This window comes from Procambarus clarkii, chromosome 23 (assembly GCF_040958095.1).
Source record: "Procambarus clarkii isolate CNS0578487 chromosome 23, FALCON_Pclarkii_2.0, whole genome shotgun sequence".
In the NCBI taxonomy this organism is placed as follows: Eukaryota; Metazoa; Arthropoda; class Malacostraca; order Decapoda; family Cambaridae; genus Procambarus; species Procambarus clarkii.
Genome location: NC_091172.1, coordinates 10,049,156 through 10,062,198, shown reverse-complemented (window position 1 = coordinate 10,062,198; position 13,043 = coordinate 10,049,156). Strand labels below are relative to the sequence as shown.

General features: G+C 45.3%; 1 protein-coding gene across 3 annotated transcripts in view; it reads right to left on the bottom strand.

Moving 5' to 3' along the window:
- Positions 1–13,043, bottom strand: part of LOC123764064 (START domain-containing protein 10) — a 103,953-nt gene that overhangs the window by 70,052 nt on the left and 20,858 nt on the right. For 2 of the 3 annotated variants that reach the window (XM_045751560.2, XM_045751559.2), the window contains one exon: positions 4,957–5,053. The exons of the other annotated variant lie outside the window; for it this stretch is intronic. In XM_045751560.2, coding sequence (XP_045607516.1) covers positions 4,957–4,995 — 39 coding nt within the window. In that variant the 5' untranslated portion in view covers positions 4,996–5,053. The remainder of the gene's footprint in view (positions 1–4,956; positions 5,054–13,043) is intronic. 3 annotated transcript variants of the gene reach the window in all.

Genomic DNA, 13,043 nt, shown 5'->3' with positions numbered 1-13,043 from the left:
AAATGCAAGCACCTGTCTGACGCATAATGAAGAAGAATGGTAAAGTGTCCACAAAGTGGATATAATGGCAGCTGGTGCCTTTATAGCATTTGTGAGTAATACTTCTTATGTGTTATTATGTATGTTATTATACTCTATTTTGTTATATTATCATATAAATACACTGCCCAAAGTTATTATCAGTTACTTGCAACAATGTCCAAAAAACCAGGGTTGAATGTAATGAAATACCATTTTTTGGGTGAGTCCCAAAGGCTCCCCGGAGCTATCCAGGCTGAATGGATATGTATAACTTTCTGGCATCAGTCAAGTGCTTGGAGTTTTTGTCTACCAGGGACCACGAGCCAGAACCTGGCCCCTTCAGAAGAGGCACGAGGAGTAATGGCCTATAGAAATCCCCCTGTGGTTGGGAGCATTCTATGTCTGCCATCGACCAGGACAGACACCCAGAAAGGTATGCACCAAAACAAACCCCTATTCTAGTAAAACTATCGCTACTGAAAGCCTTACAAGTGGACAGAACTCCCCAAACAAAAATTAGCAAACAAGCATGACGTCATCATATTGCCGCGCCACCGTCTGTGCAACCCCTCCTTCCCGGGAGGGGGAAGGGGAAGCCCCAGACCTCTCGCACTAGCGACCCAACACTAGTTCTTAGGCTGGATGTCAAAACACATGAAAAACACCGCCGACCGGAGGGAGAGAGGGATGCCGGGGAGCCTCCGGGACTCACCCAGAAAATGGTGTTTCATTACATTCAATGCTGGTTTTCTGGTGGGAGCCCTGTCAGCTCCCCGGAGCTAACTACCTAAAGAGAAGGAAAATAAGGGACTTACCCGGGAGACGGTCCGTCTTCACTCCTCATCGCGAAGTAGAGACAACTAGCTGCAACCGCTGACCCAATGCAACGCAGGCCCTACTAGGCCCAGGGGCATTCACCAGGTAGCAAGCTGCCAGGACCCTGTTCAACCTCCAAAAAGCCTGGGCCCGAATGTCAACCCAGGACATGTTGCCAAAGACGGCAACCAAGGCAGCAAATTTACGAACGTCGTGGGCCCGGGAATAGACCGCAGGCTGGCTAGACTTAATAACCCTGCAGACGACCTGAGAGACCCGAGCCCGGGAACAGGGAAGAAGGGAAACCTTCTTCCCTGTTCTTTGGGTGAACCCAAAGAGCATCCCCGGCCACCAAAGCCGTGGCATGCAAATAACGGCAGAGAGCCGCAATCGGACACAACACATGATGCCCCCCCCGGCCTGACCAGCCAAGCATCAATGACCCAAGGCCCCCTCCGGAATGCAGCCACCTCATTCTTTACCAGAAAAGAAGGAGACGGTTGCAGGCGAACAAAACGCCCCCCAGGACCAAAAGAGCAGAAACCCCTGCGCCGGAGGAGAGCATGAAGCTTCCCCACCCGACCCCCAGAGGCCAATGCCAACAGGAAAAAGAGCCTTGGAAAAACAATCCAAAATGGAAGGGGCCATAACAAACAGAGGAGAAGAGAGAAACGCGAGCACCCAGTCCAAGAAGGGCCAGGACAGCTCATGCGGCGCATGAGCAGGCCGGAGATGAAGCAACCCACAAGATAGCTTGTGGAATGGAACAGAAGTAACATCAACACCGAAAGCAAGATGAAGCGGCTCTGCCAACGTTGCACGATATGAGGCGTCAGTATTCGGTATAAGATGACGATCCTGGAACAACCAAGAAAGAAAGGACAAGGCAACCCTATCAGAGACCAAAGAACACCTACACAGCGATAGGAAAAAATGAAAGGACTGCCAGGAAACTTCGTACTGCCGCCGAGACGAAGCATGCAGGTGGGAGACCAACAATGAAGCCACCTGCGCACCATACAAGTGATGATAAACTCGAGTCAAAAACTCCAAACGCGAAGACTTGAGGAGAAGACCGAACCAGCCTCGTACCAGACTGGCCCGATCTGCTGAAAGAGGCAGAGCCGCTGGAAGACCCTCGGGTTTGGACACCGAGCAAGCAGCGCCTAAAACCAAGGCTGGGCCGGCCACCAAGGAGCCAGGACAACTCTCCCCTGTAAGTTTCCAAGCAAGCCAGGACCTGGAGTAACAGCTGAACTGGAGGGAAGAGGTATAGGTAACCCCAGCACGCCCAATCCAACTGAAAGGCATTGACCCCGAAGGCCTCGCAGGGTGTCACAAACCAGAAGATGCCTCGACCACGCCGACGCAAAAAGATCCACGTCCGGAGGACCGAATGTCCGACAGAGCCAACTGAAGGAGCTGGCGTCGACTGTCCATTCCGTGGACAGGGGAATGAACCGTGACAGGCCATCCGCCAAGACATTGGACACTACCCGAATGTGAACTGCCAGGAGAGCCAAACCCCGAGAACTCAGCAGATGAGTCACCCGAAGTGACCAGCCCCAAAGAGCGAAGGACCACATCGAACCCCCCTAGTTCAGGCAATGAACCACCGGGGTGCAGTCTGAATGGAGCCTGATCATCGATCCGCGAGCGACCCGAACCCTCCGGAGCGACAACCAAACCGCCGAGAACTCCCGCACCGTGCTGTGGGCCAGACGGAGAGACGGACACCACCGCCCCTGGCCGGCCTGGTGAGCACTGGTCACAAAGCCCCAGCCAAGAGACGACGCGTCTGTGAACACATCTAGTGAGGGCTCTGTCAGACGCCAAGGCACTGAACCTTGAAAAACCCAGAGAGGAAGCCGGCGACACAGCAGCCGACGTAAAGCCCCTGGGGGGACAAATCCAGCGATTGCAAGAGAGGTGGAAGGGACGGCCCCAAAGGAACCATAACAGCCGACGAAGCCACACCCGACCCAGTGGGTAGACCAACATGGCAAAGTTCAGGCTCCCGCACACACTCTCTAGCAACTGCCGCGTGACCCGGGACCCCTTGGGAACAGACACAGGTGGTAACGCAGGCGAAGCAGAGCCGCCGGAGGAAGAGACAAGGAAGCGGTACAAGCGTCACATTGAACACCTAGCCAAGACCGAACCTGAGAGGGAACCAGATGTGACTTCCTCAAGTTCACCAGGAACCCTGAACCCGGCGAGCTGGGAAAGAACCAAATCCCTGGCGAGCAGACACGCGGACAACTGGGAACCCAAACCAGGCCAGAACCCGCACACCATAACGAGGAAGGCCAGAACCCGCACACCTAAAAGACGCAGCCAGGCCACCATGACCCGAGTAAGGCGAGTAAACACCAGAGGCGCCAGATTCAAGCCAAAGGAAAGGTAACGAAAGCCTGGTAAGCTTGATGCCCCACAACAAAACCGAGCCAGTCCCTTAACCCCGGATGAACCGGGACGTGCCAATACACATCCGTGAGGTCCAGGGACACCATCCAAGCGCCTGGCTCCGAGAGAAGACGAACCTGGGACAGAGTTGTCATCCTGAAGGAGGGCAAAAAAAACCCACAGATTCAGACGGGAAAAGTACAGAATGAACAGGAGGTCCACGCAGTCCCGTTTCGGGACTGGGAACAGGCGGGAAACCCACCAAAGGGACGAAGTCGTTTCGACCACGCCCAAGCGAACCCACTCCGAGATGACTTGACAGCACAGGGGAGGAGGCTTGCCCTGCGAGCCCCGAACCCCCCGAGGGAGAAGCCACCCAACGCCACCACAGGCCGCGTGAAATGACCAGAAAGTTATACATATCCATTCAGCCTGGATAGCTCCAGGGAGCCAACGGAGCTCCCCAAGAAAATATTTTTTTAGGGGAAATTTTGTTTTTTTAGGTTTTTAGATTTTTTCCTCCTTTGTTTATTATTTGAATTTGTTATAACCTTTACATCCCGGAGAGTGAAGGCTTAAATCCTTAACTATGTGAAGACAGAATTAAATTGGTCAACAAATAAGCCAGTAACAACTCTCAGAACCTGGGATTTTGAATTTATTTTGACTGATTTTTTCACAGATTTCAAACTATTTTTCTTGTTTCTTTAGGTGTTTTTGATGATTAGGGACCAGATTAGTTTGTTTTTTTACTTATATAAAGTATACCCTAAATATATCCCCTAAATCATTACAATTATTATAATTATCCCTATTTTTTTTTTTGGGGGGGGGGGTACTTTTTCTTGCCTTCATTTCAACACACATTGACCTACAACTTTTACATATTCAAGTACGAATGCCAAACAACGTTTATTAAAACATACTAGTAAATTCATGAATTAGAACTGTCTTATTCATTGTCGATAACTTCAACTTCAATTATATCTATTACTAGAATTTCAACTTACTTCAGTATCCAAAATCTATTTTCTGACTGATTCTCACCATTTTTACATATACTGTAGTGTGCACAGCTGTCTGTTCTACAATTCCTATAGAACTGATTTTTCATAAACTCTAAACGTTTAGTTATAAATTTTTGTTGTCTAAATTTGCGCATATTACAAATGCCATTTTGACAATTTTTTTACAGTAAACTGTACTGAAAACCTATATTCTAAATATATGAAAATGAAGATCATATGCTATTTTGAGGGCATAATAACACCAAATGAACAATTGGTGATATTTTATATTTTTGCAGCCGATTTCAAAATCTGAAGTTTTTAATATTAAGTATAATAATATTAAGTTAATTATAATTAAGTATAATTATTTTATATTTTCTTGTTTTTCAAGTTACACTGGTATCCTTTAGACAAAGTTGGAGCATTTGTCTAGTAGATTATGCATAAAACATTTGAAAGAGTTTCAGAAAATTTAAAAAACTGAGCTCAAGGTCACACTACATATGAAGTTTTGTACAGCTTAGGGGTTAATCAATTAAAGTTTTTATTTACAGTATTTTAATAATCAGGCTGAAGCTGTGGTTATAATGGCAAATATTAATATTATATAGTCACATTAATTAAATAATAGATGCTGCAAAATTCATGCACATTAACAAACATATCAAGACCAAACTGTGCTACTTATAGAATCCTAACTAACCTCCAGTCTACGTTCCTCTTCCTGACGTTCACTCTTCATGACGTGGCGAACCAAAAAGCCTAGTTCAAGGCTTAAGATACTTTATATATTGCTCCAGCTGAAAACAATATCTTCACTCAGAGTAGCCATTATTCTAGCATAATTTTGTAAACAAAAATAAGATTTAGACTGTTACTTCTCATTAAACTAAAAGGGAGTTAAGTTAGAAAAAGTTTTAACACCAATAACAAACTGTTCAGTACATTCAATAACTACAGACAAAAAAGCAAAAGTCAAACAGATAATAATGCTTACTTTGCCACCAATACAAGAAGGTGGAGTTAAGAACATGGGGAGGGAGGTGTAAAAGCATACTAGGGAGTTAAGTCTTACAAATTCTAGTGTTCAAATGCAGCCTTGTAACAAAAACATACCATAAATTAAATTTAGACACAATATAATTACACAGATTAAGTTAGACTCTAGTGCACATAACTACTCTTAATGCCACATTATACTCTATTATACCAAAATGCACATAAAATAAAAATCAGGCTTTGAGTGTTGCATATATGAAAAGCTCCTTACTGAGTAGGACAGTGTGTCCTGCTCAACAAAGCAGCAAGGTCCTGCAGGTCCCATGAACAGGAACTATGCACAACCAGGCAGGTCAATATTCTGCACTGTAGTAAGAGAACTGTTTTAAAATGTCTTTGTTGGGGTACACTGCTGAAAAGGGAGAGTGCAGAACAATAGATCCAGCCAGTTATGACCTCTAGAAAGTACATTCAAATATACCCAAATCCCTACTAAGCATTACTTATCAAAGAGACTGACAAGCAGAGCTTTCTCAAAGCACTAGTTGGTCCAGATAGCCACCTTGCCTTGTGGTTACTTTGCATTGGTTCCGAGGATAAGTGTCCCTGCAACTCAGTCTCTAATCAATGAGATTGTTAGATGCAGCTGCTCACAGCCTGACATATGAATCACAGTCTGGTTGATCAGATACTCTTTGGAGGCATTTATCAGGTTCTCTTTTAAACACCATGAGAGGTCAGCCAGTCACTACCCTAGACCACTACTAGATGGCAGTACCCACAGGTAAACAGTGTTCCCTAACTCGAGCTACCTCACATTCTACCAGACAAGATTAATGTAGCGAGTACAACTTCCACAATCAAGAATGTAGCACAGAGGTAAAGCAGGAACAGTAGGAAGGGAACGAGAGCAACAGTGTCCTGCTCATATGGAAAGTTTTCATGTACATTTACTCAAAAAGTCGGAGTTCTGAGCTGTTACACTCAAGTCACTTCCTTATGCAAGTTCATATAGGTGGCTAAAATTACCATAAAAATAAACAAAGGATGTAATCACATATGCTGCAGAGTGGTAACAACAGGAGCTACTGGAAAATAAATCATCCAACAAGCCAGGAAGCATCATATTCACGCAACTAGGACCTGCCACAAAAAATATATGATTACTTACAAGATAGCCACCCCAGACAACACTGGCAATCCAGGTGGAGAATATTAGTGAAGTACCGTGACCGAAAGTTTATTTTTTATAAATTCCAAGCTCTGATGTCAGAGGACATTACAAAACAAAATGCCTTTAGAGTGACAAATTTCTACAGGTCATTGGTCCATACATAAAGCCTGCAGATATCCCTAATTACTCCACATAGCAACTGAGTGTAGACATGCATTAGGACACGGCACAATGGTTTGGGGATTTCGAAAGAGGGGGGCCTCTGAGATTTCCGGGAAGCCTGAAGGCAATGTGTTAGTAAGGAAATGTGTTAGAAGATAATGATGAGGGTGCTAAGAGGCAAACTGAAGGAGTTAAGAATCACAGAATGATACAAAAATGCAAAGCTATGAATCAGGAGAGAGCAGGTGATTCACATAGTAGCTGGAGGAGGTCAGTCCTTCATCCAGTCAGGCAGAAGTAACTATATATCTCAAACGACAAACAGGTTCAAAACCAGAGTGACAATGTACAGAATAATAATGTGCTATATATACAGGAGCAATCTCTCAGCACCCTAGGAACAATGTCCAGAATTTAAATTGTTTCTACACAAATGCCTGAAGCCTAGTAAATAAATTTGACTCATTATGTGCGTGTCTGAGGCTGAAAATCTCGACATCATTGGCATAAGTGAAACATGGGGATGAGAGGACATAATAGAAGGGGAATTCCATCTCCCAGGATACCACCCACATTCAGAAAGGACAGAACAACAAGAGCAGGTGGGGTAATTCTGTATGTGAAGGAGGACCTGGATGCAACCAACAATGAGAAACTGAACAACATGGGATCTTCAAAGTCTGCATGGTGCAACATTCCAGCTCAAGATGGTAGCAAAATGATAAGTGTGAGTATGCTACAGGGCTGACACAGCAGCACCAGAGGAAGATGCTGATCTGCATAATGTGATCAATGCAGCATTAGAAACCTAAACCCTAATAATGAGGGACTTTAATCATGAGACCATAGATTGGGTAAATCTAACATTACAAGCAGAAGGAGAACAATTTCTAGACCTGGTACAGGACTCCTTTCTCATATAGCATATGGTAGAGTCACACGAGGTAACAGCATTCTAGATCTTGTGCTAACATCGGAAGAAGGTATGATTGATCAAATTCAGGTGAGGGGAAACTAACCCCTGAATGTGATCACCATATTTTAAGATACCCACATAAAGGTCAGAGATGATGAATTTTTAGATTATTATCGAGGAGACTCAAGAAATGAGAGAAGAACTACAAAACATCTCCTGGAGAGAGCTGATTGGGAACATGGAATGGATGCATCATGGCAAATTTTCAAGGTCATCTCAGAACTCATTCAAAAATCCATTGCTGAATGTAATGAAACACCCTTTTCTGGAGGTACATTCTACGCTGGATTTTTTAGGGGGAGCGCCATCATCTCCTAGAAGCTAACTACCCACAGAGAAGAAAAACCGAGACTTACCCGGGAGGCGGCAACACTTACGAAAGGGAAGGGAGGCGAAGCCAAAGAAGAAACCGACAATGCCTACAGATGCCCCAGAGTCACACAAGGGCGGAAAGGGCCCAGAACGGTCACAAGATATCTGGCAACCAGGACCATGTTTGACCTCCAAAACCCACGAGCCCAAATGGCAACCCAAGACATGCTACCAAAAACCGTGGTGAGCGCCGCACATTTCCATACATCATGGGCACGAGGCTGTAGACCACAGGCTGGATGAACTTTATGACACTGCAGACAACCTGAGACACACGAGCCCTAGAACAGGGAACCAAGGGAAAACCAGATCCACCCAAAGAGTGTCCACTGTCACAGAACCAGTGGCCCGCAGGTATTGGTGTAAAGCCATCACCGAACATAATACGAGATGCACCCCTGGCCTAACCAACAAGCATCCACCACCAACGAAGCCCTATGGAAACTGGCCGTCTCATCCAGAAAAGAAGAAGGCTGTAACCTAACAAATCGACCACCAGGACCAAAGGAACAGAACCCCTGGCACCGAAGGAGTGCAAGAAACTCCCCAACCCGAACCCCAGAGGCCAAGGCTAAAAAATATAATGCCTTATAAAAACAATCACCAACTGAAGGGGGCCACAATAAAATGAGGAGAAGAAAGAAAAGAAGGAACCTGGTCTAAAGACCAGGAAGGCTAAGACGGGGCATGAACAGGCCAGGGGTGAAAAAAAAAACAGCGTTGAATGTAATGAAACGCCATTTTCTGGGCGAGTCCCAGAGGCTCCACAAAGCTATACCAGGCTGATATGTATGTGTTAGACCGTGGCATCAGTCAACTCGAATGGAGTTCTAGCCTACCAGGGACCACGAGCCAGAACCTGGCCCTCTCACAGAGGCACGAGGAGCAATGGCCTGTAGAAACCCCAATGTGGTTGGATGCATTCTATGTCTGCCATCTACCGGGTTAGGCACCCAGAAAGGTAGGCGTCCCAAAACAGACCCCAACTGATGAAACATTGCTACCGAAAACCAAACTACTAAGCAGAACTTCCAAAGTCTGAAAACAAGCACACATGCATAACGTCACACTTGCCGCCATACCACCTGTCTGCGCAGCTCCCTTCTTCCTGGGAGGGGGAAGGGAGAGCTCCAGACCTCCGTGCAGGCTATCCAACTTCAGTTCTGAGGCTGAATATCAAAAACGCAAAAAACTGCCGACCAGAGGAGAGGGAGGGATGCCGGGGAGCCTCCAGGACTCGCCCAGAAAATGACATTTCATTACATTCAACAATGGTTTTCTGTGGAGAGCACCTCCAGCTCCACGGAGCTACCTAACCACAGAAAAAGAAAAAAGAGGGACTTACCCGGGAAGACGCCGCCACTTGCTTCTCAACTTGTAGTTGTGACAACTGGCTGCAACCTGCGACCCAAAGCGACACATGCCCAACTAGGGCCAGGAACATTCGACCTCCAAAATCCTCATGCCTGAATGTCAACCCAAGACATATTACCAAAAACAGCAGCTAAAGCAGCAAATTTGTGAACGTCATGGGCACAAGGACAGACCGCACACTGGCTAGGCCGAATAATCCTGAGGACGACCTAGGAGACCCAAGCCCTGGAACAGGGAAGAAGGGAAACCGGGTCAACCCAAAGCAGGTCCACGGTGTGCAAATAACGGTGAAGAGCCGCAACCGAACACAACACATGCACCCCCAGCCAAACCAACAAAGCACCAACTACCCAAGGACCCATCCAGAAAGTGGCCATCTCGTTCTTCTCCAGAAAAGAAGGAGACAGCTGCAAACGGACAAATCTACCACCTGGACTGAAAGAGCAGAAGCCCCTGCACCAGAGGAGAGCATGAAGCTTCCTGACCCGACCTCCAGAGGCCAATGCCAACAAGAAAAGAACCTTATCAAAACAGTTCCAAACTGAAGGGGGCCCACCACAAACCGAGGAGGAGAGAAATGAAAGCACCTGGTCCAATGACCAGAACGACTCAGGCGGCACATGAGCAGGCCAGTTGTGAAACAACACACGAGACAACTTGTGAAACTGAGCGGAAGTAACATCCACCCCAAATGCAAGCAGGAACGGCTCTGTCAGCGCCACACAATACGAGGCGACAGTATTCAGCATAAGATGACGGTCCTGAAACAGCCAAGAGAGAAAGGACAAAATAACCCGAACCTAAACCAAAGACAACTTACGAAGGAACAAAAAGTGATGAAAGGACAGCCAGGAAACCTCATACCGCCGCCAAGACGATATACGCAGGTGGGACACCATCAACGAGGCCACCTGATTACCATACAAGTGGTGATAACCCGGCATCAGGAGACCAGACGCAAAGACTGGAAAAGATTGAATCAGCCATGAACCGGACTGGCCTGATCTGCTGAAAAAGGTGGAGCCGCGGAAAAGTCCTCAGGTTCAGACACCGAGCAGGCAGCACCTAGAAGATAGGTGTAGGGAGCAGGAGGCCAGATACAAGGTATCATCTGGGAGAGGAAATTCTTCAGGAGTCAGAGAAGGAAAAAGACTTGGGGGTTGATATCATGCCAGACCTGTCTCCTGCAGCACATATCAAGAGGATAACATCAGCGGCATATGCCAGGCTGGCCAACATACGAACGGCATTCAGAAACTTGTGTAAAGAATCATTCAGAACTTTGTATACCACATATGACAGGCCAATCCTGGAGTATGCAGCCCCAGCATGGAGTCCATATCTAGTCAAGGATAAGACTAAACTGGAAAAGGTTCAAAGGTTTGCCACCAGACTAGTACCCGAGCTGAGAGGTATGAGCTACGAGGAGAGACTACGGGAATTAAACCTCACTTCGCTGGAAGACAGAAGAGTTAGTGGGAACATGATCACCACATTCAAGATTCTGAAGGGAATTGATAGGGTAGATAAAGACAGGCTATTTAACACAAGGGGCACATGCACAAGGGGACACAGGTGGAAACTGAGTGCCCAAATGAGCCACAGAGATATTAGAAATAACTTTTTTAGTGTCAGAGTGGTTGACAAATGGAATGCATTAGGAAGTGATGTGGTGGAGGCCGACTCCATACACAGCTTCAAGTAATTACCTAAGTGTAATTACCTAAGTGTAGTTACAGGATGAGAGCTACGCTCGTGGTGTCCCGTCTTCCCAGCACTCTTTGTCTCATAAAACGCTTTGAAACTACTGACGGTCTTGGCCTCCACCACCTTCTCACTTAACTTGTTCCAACCGTCTACCACTCTATTTGCGAAGGTGAATTTTCTTATATTTCTTCGGCATCTGTGTTTAGCTAGTTTAAATCTATGACCTCTTGTTCTTGAAATTCCAGGTCTCAGGAAGTCTTCCCTGTCGATTTTATCAATTCCTGTTACTATTTTGTATGTAGTGATCATATCACCTCTTTTTCTTCTGTCTTCTAGTTTTGGCATATTTAATGCTTCTAACCTCTCCTCGTAGCTCTTGCCCTTCAGTTCTGGGAGCCACTTAGTAGCATGTCTTTGCACCTTTTCCAGTTTGTTGATGTGCTTCTTAAGATATGGGCACCACACAACAGCTGCATATTCTAGCTTTGGCCTAACAAAAGTCATGAACAATTTCTTTAGTATATCGCCATCCATGTATTTAAATGCAATTCTGAAGTTAGAAAGCATAGCATAGGCTCCTTGCACAATATTCTTTATGTGGTCCTCAGGTGATAGTTTTCTATCTAGAACCACTCCTAGATCTCTTTCTTTATCAGAATTCTTTAAAGATTTCTCACATAATATATAGGTTGTGTGGGGTCTATGTTCTCCTATTCCACATTCCATAACATGACATTTATTAACATTAAATTCCATTTGCCAAGTGGTGCTCCATATACTTATTTTGTCCAGGTCTTTTTGAAGGGCATGACAGTCATCTAAATTTCTTATCCTTCCTATTATCTTAGCATCATCAGCAAACATGTTCATATAATTCTGTATACCAACTGGTAGATCATTTATGTACACAATAAACATCACTGGTGCAAGAACTGAACCCTGTGGTACTCCACTTGTGACATTTCTCCATTCTGATACATTGCCTCTGATTACTGCCCTCATTTTTCTATCAGTCAGAAAATTTTTCATCCATGATAGAAGCTTACCTGTCACCCCTCCAATATTTTCCAGTTTCCAGAACAACCTCTTATGTGGAACTCTGTCGAAAGCCTTTTTTAGGTCCAGATAGATGCAGTCAACCCAACCATCTCTTTCCTGTAATCTCTCTGTGGCTCGATCATAGAAACTGAGTAAATTCGATACACAGGATCTTCCAGATCGAAAACCATACTGTCTGTCTGATATTATATCATTTCTCTCTAGGTGTTCTACCCATTTAGTTTTGATTAGTTTTTCCAATACTTTCACTATTACACTTGTCAATGATACAGGTCTATAATTGAGGGGGTCTTCCCTGCTGCCACTTTTGTAGATTGGAACTATGTTAGCCTGTTTCCACCCGTCTGCTACGATTCCTGTACACAGGGATGCCTGAAAGATCAGGTGAAGTGGAATGCTGAGCTCAGATGCACATTCTCTCAGAACCCATGGTGAAACGCCATCTGGGCCAGCTGCTTTGTTCTTACCGAGCTCCTTGAGCATTTTTTCCACTTCGTCTCTAGACACCTCTATGTGTTCTATGTTGTTCTCTGGAATTCTTATTGTATCTGGTTCCCTAAAGATTTCATTTTGTACAAACACACTTTGGAACTTTTCGTTTAGTGTTTCACACATTTCCTTTTCATCTTCCGTGAATCTATTTCCCATTTTCAACCTCTGAATAATATCCTTTACCTGCAATTTGTTGTTTATGAATTTATAGAATAGACCTGGTTCTGTTTTACATTTGTCCGCAATCCCTTTTTCAAAATTTCTTTCTGCCTCTCTCCTCACTGCCGTGTAGTTGTTTCTCGCATCTTTGTATCGCTGGTATGTTTGGGGGTTCGGCCTCTTCCTGTATTGATTCCATTTTTGTGTCTTTCGGTCTCTAGCCCTCTCGCAATTTCTATTGAACCAATCCTGTTTCCTAGTTCTGCATCTCTGTTTTGGTATAAATTATTGGTATAAGTGTAGATATGATAGAGCC